This window comes from Centruroides vittatus, unplaced genomic scaffold (assembly GCF_030686945.1).
Source record: "Centruroides vittatus isolate TY-2023 unplaced genomic scaffold, ASM3068694v2 contig_1343, whole genome shotgun sequence".
NCBI lineage: Eukaryota > Metazoa > Arthropoda > Arachnida > Scorpiones > Buthidae > Centruroides > Centruroides vittatus.
In genome coordinates, this window is record NW_027120855.1 from 1312509 (window position 1) to 1324620 (window position 12112).

The window sequence follows — 12112 nt, forward strand, 5'->3', positions numbered from 1 at the left end:
AACGGGCACGATAAAATGCCTTACTATCCGTGGGGCGAAAAGAATAAAAAATAAAAACAAGCCGACGCTTCCGCTTCTCGTATATGTTTGGGGCCCGTCCATTACCATCCGGCCGAATCCGCGATGGTTATCGAGAGGATCCGGGCGCGATTCTGCGTAAAATTAAGAAAAATCTTAAGCTTATTTCTCCGTTGCGATGGTAAGGAAAACATCGCACAGGAAACGGATCGAATATCACCCGTACTATCAACAACTGGCCGAGAAATACGACATCCGAGTCTAAACGATAAACAACACAGTGTTAAAGGAAGAGAAAGTCGATCGTCGACGTCTAAATAGATGGAAGCGTACAAGTCTCGAACCAAATACGGACACGACAGCTGCAGACGGACGACGTCATAACGTCAGCGACGGTAAGCCTTCACCTCACATCCGCAGATTCGTCGTCCAAACAGACGATCACCCGACTATTTTTCTCAAGCTAAAGTGATAAAAGAGAGGCGAGAACTCGAGTCGAGGGGGACTTCGTCCGGAGCTATAGACCGGCGAGTGCTGTACTTCCAGCCACCCCGTTCCCAACGGACGGTCTAGGACGGCGATTACCAGACGGATTACAAGACGGACACCACGCGGGAGAAGACTTCCGTCCCGTCACATTCGGAATAGCCTAAAGCGGACTTTTCCATAGAAGACGACGGCTCGAATCGCCTTACAAGAACAGAAGACTTCGTTCCCGGCCCAACTTCTATAAAGAAACAGAGAACTGCATTCTCTCTCCGAGGTATTTTTGTGAACTCTCTCTCTCTCGAGCGAATAGCGGGTAGAACGCGAACGGAGCGCATAAATAATTTGTCGTGTCGCCCGATATGTAAATTCCGTATTTCTGTAGACGTATACCCCATGTTTTTGCGTATTCGTAGATTTAGACGTTTTTATTAAACTTATATTTTTATTCGTTAACCCGTCTACCTGTCTTTGTCAAACCACGGACACCTATCGACGCGCTCGTTAACCTCCCCAGTCGAAAAATAGCCCTCCTACTCGACTTTGTTTACCATCCGCGAGTTAGGACGCGATTAACTCGATCCCGACGTTGGCCGGATCTCGCAATTCCGCCGACAATTTAAAGGCACCCGGTGATCCCGAGATCGGGTATAGCCTAGAGTCGTTGGGGATGGCCCCGGTGGCCCCCGGCTTATCTCACATTATAGAAAAAAAGACCCTCTCGCTACTGGCAGGGGAGAGAGTCAAAAATGAAAATAATAATAATAATTCCTGCCACTGGAAAAAAAAAAAAAAATACAAAAATGCGATTGTTTGACAAATAAATAAATTTTGTTGTTTTTCAACAGCAAAAAATTAGCAAGATTAGTCGAAACCAATCCATCAATTTTAATTCCTTTGGCGCGTGTGAAAGATATTCGGAAACGAATTTCGTTACGTCGTTTTCCGTTTTTTCCTCGGCAATAAAAACATTAAATTTGATAAAATTTATTACGCGATTTGATTAAAATAATAAAATACTACGAGAGATAAAAAAGTTATATTATGGCGAGTCGTATAAGTGGACAACGTTTGTTTAATCGGGAAAGTTATATTATTACAATTTAATTAATTCATTTTTATTAACTCTTTGAACGACGTAGCAATACTCCTAATGTAATAATCGACTTCTACGTAGACAATGATTTTTTGGGCCAGAAAATGGAATATTTACGAATACAAAACACACGCGGCCGAAATTAAGGCTAATTACCGTATTTTACGGACTATAAGACGCACTTTTTTCTTCGAAAAATTGCCTCCAAAATTCAGGTGCGTCTTATAGTCCGTAAAATACGGTAATAAACGAAAACAAAGGAATTTGGATAGAGTGCGCGATTAAGTCGCCATCTGGTGATATATTTAATAATTAAAAGGGTACGTCTGTAAGAAAACGAATTACTCGCCTGATTACAAACATAAAACAGCCCGAAAGTAGATCGAACGATGCGAAACACGGTGGCAAAAAGGAAATAAGGGTGTACTGTAAATTACCACCTATGGAATTTCAGGACTGATTATATATTTGAACTCGGGGGACCGAGACGAGTTCAACGGTACCCTATTTTTGGACCGGAGACGAAAAATTAAATAGTTATCATACTTTTTTAATGCTCTCGTGCAGACGGCACCGTAGTTGCTAGTACTGCCATCTTGCGGTAAAGTCTGCAAGCACGGACGTCGGACTACGGTCATCTCCCGGAGCGTTAAACACGCGATACGAGAGCGGAGAGAGCGACGCGACTTCCGATCATCGCGCGATCGCCGAAGAAAATTACGATAGCTTTTTTATTTTTCGTCTCCGGTCCAAAAGTAGGGTATTGTTTGAACTCGTCTCGGTCCCCTCAGTTCGGATATATATACCCAAAGACCCGAAATTCCATAGGTGATAATCTATAGTATCCCCGGAAATAATCCGGATCATCGGCCGAACAGAAGGAAACCCTTTCTAAAGAATACTTTATCGGTTCCCCGGGAGGAAACATCGCCCGACACCAGGATTTCCGATTTGAATTCTTATTGGCCAGGACGCGATACCTTTTACCAAATTTGGTTAACAAAGAATTATAAAAACGCGAGAAAGTCTGCCAGACAAAGTGCAGAAAACAGAGGATGCGGAAGAGCGGAGATGTCCACGAAACGCAACACCAGATTGCCTCGGCGGTCCCTACTTAGGATATAGACGTGAATAAATTCCGGAAAACTCCACGTTGGTTGGGTGCAATGGGCTACGAGCGTACTACAAAGAGGTTAAGTTTTAATAAATTACAAAATTATTAAATTTCGGTCGATACTCGATAATCTTTTAAAATTACGTTTATCCAAAATCATCTCGGAAAAGGGGGATTTTCGAGAGAAATCCGGTCTCGATGTCACATCCGTCTTTCCGACCGGGTATTGCGTCAGAGTTGCAATATCATTAAGCGTTAAAGAGAAAGAGAAAATTTCCGGTCGGTGTTTCTCGATTTCACGACATAACTGCTTACCACCCCGTTATAAGGAGCTAAACGAACAGCCATGTCGGTGGAGCTTCGACGGATCTCCCTCCGGGTAAGCGTTTAATAATTCGTCGTAACGTTTAGAAATTCCTCTTATAGCCAGTGACGTTTGCGTTGTATAAAATAAAAGACGATAAGCGTGTGATGCCGAACACTAGAAGTAGACGAAAGCATTGTTTATATCTAGTCCTTTGGGTAAATTTATATGAAAACATATTATTTGAGAAAAACCTTTGTATAATTCGAATTAAAATATTTATTAAGTATTAAAATACACACGGCGATTTCGTCTTCCGTCGTTAAATGTGGCAAGAGTCGACTTTCCTGTTTGCGTCATTTCGTCCTTGACGATTGTATATTTATTTTTGGTCGAAAAAACGTTCGGACGACTGTCCGTAGGGAAACGAGTGAAGTTAAATAACTTACATTCTTATAAAAAGAATTGAACTGATGTAGGCCTATTTCACTCTTTCTAAAGACACGTTCCCCGTCCGTATGACGTAAATTTTCTTGTTTTTAAGACGCGAATTCGTAAGTTTTCATCCATACAGTTTACAGAATAACAAGTAAATGAAAAATTAATATTAATATTCTCTAGTTAAATTGTCGTGTAACGGTACACATAGAAATTCCGGTGGATGTCCTATTTACATAAATCTATTTGGTTTGTTTGTCGTCCGTAAAATTAAGATTTTGCCGGTAAAATGGAAACAGAAATTATCTATTCTTATCAAAAATATCAAAGAAAATGGCCCGGGATTGTCGACAATTTCTACGTAAGATATCGGCAGAAGCTATTGTGGGACTATAATATGGCTGTAACGACACGTCAATATCTCGAGACGACTTAGAAAACACTAAAGTGCTTTTTCTTAGCAAATCCTCTGTTAGCAAACAATGCTCGGGAGCTTCCTTAAAATTGGCACGCGGTGAAACGTAACACTTCTCGTCACCAATGTCGCGCCAATTACGATTAAAATCATCGGATTCCTCCACGTTAAGCTAACTCGAGTCGGGAACGCGTTAGCATTTGACGGTAGACCTAACGCAGTGTTGCAAACTCCAAATGCGCATTTGAAGTGATTTACTTCAAGATGGACGAGATTCTGTTTGTATAAAACACTTTGACTTCGATTCTATTTCTGCTGTTTAATTGCATTTCGTCTGCCATTGCCAACGACAGTTTGTACTGTATTGCCAAGCTTTACTTTTCCAGTTTACATAGCTCTTTGGACTCTTCGGTACAATAGTATTTTACTTCCCGACTTTATATCGCTTCCAACAAATTAGAAGTTATGGTGCGAGGAAAATCGGGCTGTAAAAACGTCCAGCGATATCTTTTAAGTATGGGCTAATTTAAGTCGGTAGCCGTCTCGTTAAAATTACAGTAAATACACCAATTAATGCCCGTTCGGACTCGTTCTCCTCGCCATTTCACCCTTTTATAACGTATTAAATGGACGTTTTCTTTGCAGAATGCCACGGAAATAAAAGTGAAAAATCTATTGAACCTGCTCTGGTGTATCGCTTTGGCTCAGTGTTGCGCCGAGTTCTTGAGCAGATGGAAGAACGTTCCGTGTCCCAGGTTTGCTCTACGGGACACCAGAACCCATTGTCTTCTAAACGAAAACCTTTTCGTCGCTGTTAACGTCGACTATCTTTTTATCGATTGCTACGGAGCAAATCCCGATCGTCGGATATTCCGGTGTTTGCAACAGACAGAAGACGTTAATTTAGTAATGCGCAATTGCTATTCTCGGAATTTTAGTTTGAACGAATTTTTATCTGGACTCGTCATACGCAATCTGCAAATTGCATTTACCGCAATCGAACCGAATTATCAAGCTTTGCACTTTGAAAAGCTGCCATTTGTCACAAACGTATCCCTGTCGGGAATAAGAACCGCGGGAACATTCGATTTGACGTTCGATTTCCAACCCGTCATCTACTCGCTACAAATTTTCGAATATAATTTCACCTCCTTTTACCAGCCACCATTTAAAAACCTGACAAATCTTCCAATTTTGAAAATTGTAAATGGAAATCTGCAGCACGTTCAGGTGGAGCTACTCCAAGAGTTGAGAAATCTCAGAATTCTAGCCTTGTACAATAACAGAATAAAAGCGATTCCACGTGGATTCTTTAAAGGTCTCACATTGTTAACATTTCTAGATTTATCCGATAATCAGATCGAGAACTTCTCGGAAGATCTCTTTTCCGATCTCTTCAGCCTGGAAGTGCTTCGGATCCATAACAATGAACTGACGGTTCTTCCGCAAAATTTGCTCTCCTCCCTCTCTCAGTTAACCTTTCTCCAAATGAATGGAAATACAGGAATAAGAAACTTACCCAAAGGATTCCTAAAAGGCTTGACACGCTTAGAAGCATTTTGGGCATTCAGATGCTCTTTGGAACATCTGGAGGAATCTTTATTTTCAGACACCACCTCCTTGATAGACTTATTCCTAGATTATAATAACATTACAAGACTACCGGAAACACTGTTTAATAACACGGAATATCTGAGTCGTTTGTTTATGACTGGAAATAAAATATCGACTTTGCCGCCGCCGCGTGTATTTTCCAACTTAAAGAGACTCGGATCATTAGACTTATCCTACAACAGATTGAACCATTTACATGAAGATATCTTCGAGCACTTATCAACACTGGCAGTGCTGCGATTATCTGATAACGATTTGTCCTCCTTGCACGACGATACACTTCTACCTCTTTCGAATTTGAGGATCATCGACCTATCAAATAACAACTTTGAACGTTTACCCGCAAAATATCCTTTTGGTTCTAGCAATTATTTGCGAAGTGTAAACATCAGCAACTCGAATCTGAAGACTTTTCCTAATATTGATTGGTCGAATAACAACCTGACTGAAGTCGATCTATCCCGCAATCAACTCCGGGAAGTCACTCTACCCGTGTTTACCAAGAAGCACACGAAGATATTGCTCGACCACAACAACATCTCCACCGTCTACATCGACTATCGACGACATTCTAACAGTTATCCAGTGTATAACGTCACGGGAAACGTCATCGAGTGCGACTGTCGAATCAGACAGTTCTTGCGATTTCTTCATTCTGACGAAAACGCCGTCCGCATTTTTCCAGATTCCAGTATCCTGCGATGCAATGGACGTTCCGAAAGGAAACTGACAGAAATCTGGCCCATTTACAGTGTCTGTCCGCAAAAAGAGAAGTGTCCTTCGTTATGCGATTGCTACCTGACACTAGAAGATCAAATTGCCATCGATTGTTCTCATAGAAATTTGTCTAATTCACCCGCGAACCTTCCTACGAATGCAACATTCGTCTTTCTGAACGACAACCACATTGCCAATCTGTCCGAAGTGGACGGGGTTACGTGGCAAAACGTCACCCATCTCTATCTTAGTAACAATTCTCTGACGTCACTGAACGATTGGGTCGTTCCAGGTAATCTCAGCTATTTGGCTTTGGACGGAAACAAGTTGTCGGATTTGCCCCCTTCTTTGATGGTGCACGTGGAAGATTCGTCAAACTTCAGCATCTTTCTTTCCAGAAACGAGTGGAAATGCGATTGTCACTCTGTCCTTTTCAAGAAGTGGTTTACGCGGAATCTGCTTAAGATCCGTGATTCTGAGAACGTAACCTGCCGGAGAGTCAATAGAGTTAACAATTCCGTAACGCATGAGCTAATTCAAAGTACACCGCCGGATGTGTTCTGTCTAAAGGAACCCGTGTGGCCTTTATGGCAAGTAATCGTTCTTACAGTTTCGGTAGTGTTGTTATTGACGTCATCAGTTCTCGTAGTTGTCTGTTACCATTACAGACTCGCTATATTGGCCTTTTTATACAGTCGAGGCGTGTACCTACCGTGTTGGTACAGGATCATCGACGACGAGGAAAAGAAGTACGACGCGTTTGTGTGTTACAGCAGTGTAGATTCAGAGTTAACCATGGAGATGGTGGATCGGCTGGAACCCGCTTATCGCCTTTGTATTCACGAACGTGATTGGTTGGCGGGTAATCCTATTAGCGAGAACATCGTGTATTCTGTGCGTAACAGCAGAAGGACGTTGGTATTGTTGTCTCGACAGTTCCTGGACAGTATGTGGTTCAGTGTGGAGTTTCGCGTGGCTTACAACAGGATGATGGAAGACCAAGCTTATCGTTTGGTTCTGGTTTTGGTGGAAGAGTTAGAGAATTCGAACGAGCTGGAGGATGATCTTCGTCGTTTGCTTTCGACGAAAACTTACTTGAAATGGGGAGAGAAATGGTTCTGGGAAAAGTTAAAATATATCCTTCGAAAACAATAGTTTATAAAAGCACTTGGCTGGCTACTGTTAATAGAGTGGAGCCACGTTTTCTTGCTTCGTGGTTTGTCCGCGATTTTAAGCCACATTGTGGGTTTTGTTAGTGATACCGAACATAATAAACACGATGTATAGAAAATCGCGATGTCACTTTCCTATTTCTCTTCCTTTTTCGTGTCGTAAATTTACAAGTTAAAGTTAAAATAATTCAATGACGAATAATAAAATAGGCCCGTATTGCTGCACAAGGGCGTAGTCGGGATTTTCTCCAAGGGAGGCAAAAATAAGATAAAATTGTTTATTAAAAGCTGGTTTTATTGGAACATTTGAAACGCTAAAAGTATTTAGTTGCAATCGACGAGACGGAGTAACATAGAGTGCTAAACCGGTTACTACAGCCGAGGCGAATTGAAGCGCAGTAGCCACGACAGTTTCGCTGGATCCATCCGTTGACTAATTTAAGTTAACGACGACTTAAGAAGTGGACAGTTTTTACAATCATTCGGTTTACTGAAATAATCAATTCCTTTATTAATAATTTTTAAACATTGGTTTTTGTTTCTGTTTGCGACTCGACTCTTTGTCCATTCCTCATCGGTCGACAAGAATTAAGCGGTTCAAATGTATCATTTACTTTCGACGCGAGTTCGGCAGTTGCGTGAACATTTTTAAAGTTTTCTACGCAATTTTCTTTACAAAATATAAAAGCATTACTTACAGATCTACTTAATGTCCGCGCTGCTATATTTACCTTCATTTTTTGTCTCCACCATTCAATATATGATTTTAGTTATTCGAGACACGAAGACCCTCTTTATTCTGTAAGTCATATTTCGTTTGAATTGATTTAATATTTCGCCAATTTTAATTCTCCGTCATCACGTTTCATCTCATCTTTAGAACTTTAAGATCAGCCAATTTAAGATTCCTCGTCTATTTCAACGTACGAGCTGCATCAAGAATTGCGCAAACTTTAATTTCTTCTGTCGAAGGGTTAAAAAATACTTTGGAAAGTATTCGTATCCGTACGATATATCCCCTATAACCTTCGGCATCCGAAAGCTTTAATTCGTTCGTCGGCTGGTGAAAGCGCGATTGTTTAGCCCGTTGATTTTTATTTCGCCAAGTTTTAACCCGGCATCACGTTTTCTCTTCGTGTATTCTCGCCAGCTCTAACAAAATTATCGCCTTTTTTCTTTTATTCATTCCAGAAAAGGAACTGCTTGCCATTTTAATAAGAAAATTTCGTAAATAATCTGAAGTGGAACGTAAAATGTCGGTAAACTCACCAAAGTACTCATAAACAACAACTGTAATTTTATTGATTATAGGGTCACGTGTTTCCGAGTTGCAACGCCAGAAAACGCGTGTAACCACGAGAAGACGCGCGCGACTCGCGCGTGTTGCGGTCGCGGTCGCCCGCGCGGCTGGAAATCGCGTGGTGTGACCAGAGCTTAAATTAAGCTGCTAAAGGATCTTTCGACAGTGCGCATTGTGCGGGGCTATGCGAGTGAAGTAAGTAGCCCCGTTTCGTGGAAGGGTACAACAATTGCGTTTCTTTAACTAGTGCAGCTAGTAATCCGTCCGGATATGTCGGGCCCGGTCCCTCGCCATCCGGCCGCCCCATTGTGGGCCCGACCGTACCCGTAATCGGCTTGCTAAAAGAGAACCTCTTAGTGCCCACAGGATGGAAAGAGTTAAAAAAAAGTGCGGCTAGTTCTATCTTCGGTTCGGCATTTGGCACATTTTTTTCCTTTCCGTTGGTTGTACTAAAGTTCGTCGTCACCCAGGAAATCATTCAAATTGCAGTAACTACAAAAACTTGTAGTTTTTTTTAATCCTCATACGTTATATCGAGCATTACGTCAGGGTGCGACGTAAGCAATCAGAATTCGGTCAAGTTCTCCTCAGAAAAACGTTGTTCCAAAGACATTATTAACGAATCTATGTAGTAGTAGCGGAAGGACAGGTATCGCTCTTTGGTACAACCTGCGTTATGGAAAAGGGGGAGAATGGGGAGTGGGGAAAAAGGGGTAGGGGTAAGAAAGGAAAGGGGATGAAAAAAGGGTTGGGATCTATGGGCGTCCCGCGACGGTGTTTTAAAAGGAAAATACAGGAAATCGGTAGAAAATACAATAACAATAACAAGAATGTTACAGAGGAATACAAGTTGGGAGTGCTACGTTACAGATCGCAAACAGCGCTAACATATGTACAGGTAATAAGGTATACAGAGTAGATAGATATATACAGTATGCAGATTAATTAATATTGGTACAAGAAATCGCGTGTTGAGTGCCGTCTGACAAATCGCGGACAACACAAACATAAGAATAGATGACAAACGTATGTACTGTACATTATGAAGATTAAAATGAATCTATGTACGGAATAATTAGTGATATTCTCCAAAACTCGCTAAGAGTCTGCGCTGATGGATTCGCGCGATGTTTCTGACGATTTATGACTCGCGGCATATTGAAATCTGTTCCAACATGCTCGGCGATTGTTTCGGCCTCTACTGTAACACTTTGACTTTGAATAATCGCATTTCCACGGTGTTTTCTCTCGATGTCTGTGATTTTTTTAACGCGATTTCCGCATCGAAGTAAGTCCATACTTTTTGACCGAAAAGCATTTACCACCGGTTGCGAGAGCGGCGAATATTTTGCTACGAGACAAACACGACGAATTCTGATTCTGTAGCAGGGCAATGCGTTCGAAAAGAAGCTTTTCTCGTTGCATCGTTACCGTCTGTTGGTAGTTAACGGATTTATTAAAACACTTACAACATACAATAGAAGTAAATATAGCATTTACTAATTTAAAACGACGTAAGAAATCTAGTATCGCGCGTGGTCCCCGCGACGTTTCGAATCAACCTGGCTGGCGGTGTGTTCCGAACAAGCTCAAATGCGTCGACACAATCTCACTGATTGCAGCGCTTAAATAGACAACAGAAGAAAATAGAACTTTCCCGCTAAATCCGAACCTCGAACATTCTCTGATCTTCGCAGACCATCCAGACCTCGAACGGCCAGTTCCCCACTCGCTCACCAGACAGCGCTCCCGTCACCGACCAACACGATAGCGTCTTCTCGCTACGAATCAAACGCGCTTTCTTGCCGCGCATTACTATTATAACGTATTGATTGACTTAAAATTTTTCGTTTGCTTAAGTGAATGGGGCAAGCGCCCCACCGTTGCTACGCCCGTTGCTGCATAAATGTCGAGTGGAAAAAACAACCGGTTAAATTTCCAAATATATTAGTGTACACCGTAAGACGTCATAAGTAGCATAAATTTAAATAACATTTGTTTGTTTCGTTCTCGATCGGGTTACGTTCGAATTTTTCCAAAATATTGGCTCGGTTTAACCATTCGATCGGGTCGGGATGACACTAGTCAGTTTTTGAAAGAATTGACAAAATCCGACAACGTACGTGGGGTGTTTCACCTTTTTTTCGTGGGAAAGTGCCGTAACTGCAGGGAAGAAAAGAGACAAAAGACGAATTTTCCGTTCATTCGTCGAGTGTAAATTAATTTACATTTTTTAGTTTTTGCAGCGAGAGCCAAAGAAATAAACGTTAGTTTAGAAGTATTAAAAGCTGCGTCTCGCTCAACCTCGAGCGCATACCGCGTTTTCTAGTCATTAACAGCGTGTTCCGTTAATACACATTTACGTGAGAAGTTTTACTTTAACCAATTACATTTTCTGTACATCGAATTTCCAAACGAAGCCGTCTCTACGCGAATCTCTTTCGTAACAAAACACAGGAAAATATTCTAATCGTGTCCGATCGGATTCTCCGGTATTTTGCAAATCTCCGTGTTTTGAGATCCCCGAACCTCCCAAAAAGCGAAAAATTCCACGTACGCGCGTAGACATCTCTTCCATTTAATATCTTGTATTGTGTAAAGCTTAACGAAGAAACGAAATTCTACACGGTGACTTCCGTATAAGGGCAATCGAGGCTATTAAATTTTGGATTCGACTGACGTATCCGAGGTGGCACTTAATGCAAATTTTATCCGCAATTGCATCGATCTGTTTATTATTTAGGTTACAGACATCGTCCGTATCGTCAAAATTAAGTCTCGTTTGTGCATTCTTACGACTTTAATAATGCAAAAATTATTCTTAATAATATCTCGTAACAGATGGCGCCAGACGCAATTGTATTTTAAGTAATTGTTGGCCGAAATTTACAAAAGTAAATAAAACTACGCATCCGGTACATTTAGATTTTGTCGGAAGAAATTTTTCAAAAGACGCGCGGGGAGCATCGCTCGGAACAATACAAATTTTGGCGAATGAAGCGAAGATCGCGTTGAAAATTGTTTTAGAGTTACGCGACTCGTCGGTGGATTTTTTGCGCTTTAAATCAATTCGTGCAATCTAAAACATCGAACGTTAATATGAAAAACGTCGATGAAAAACGTTCGAAAAACATTAAAAGATTCTACCACGGAATTAAATTAATCTACACATTTATACTAAGTCTTCCGCTAACTTGTAATTGGCCTACGCAATGCTTAGGGGGCCTCGACGCCGAGGGCGCCAACGACGGCATCTCGGAGCGAAAAGGAGAGTCTAATATATACCGAGTTGTTCTTTTATTTACGTCTAGTCGATTTAAATGATAATTATTTGTAACTGTAGTTAAAAAGAGGTAATTAACGCCGAACGTCGTAATAACGATAATTCCGAGCACTAAGAACCCTAGCCGACACTCTGCCGGCACCACTTATCCGTCT

General features: G+C 41.4%; 1 protein-coding gene across 1 annotated transcript in view; it reads left to right on the forward strand.

The window, feature by feature from the left end:
• The first annotated feature begins 2966 nt into the window (after window positions 1–2966).
• The window catches only part of LOC136990862 (uncharacterized), a 32171-nt gene continuing 23025 nt past the window's right edge, over window positions 2967–12112 (forward strand). The window contains exons 1-2 of the mRNA XM_067289315.1: window positions 2967–3093; window positions 4517–7356. Of these exons, the coding sequence (XP_067145416.1) occupies window positions 3061–3093; window positions 4517–7356 (2873 nt within the window). The 5' untranslated portion in view covers window positions 2967–3060. The remainder of the gene's footprint in view (window positions 3094–4516; window positions 7357–12112) is intronic.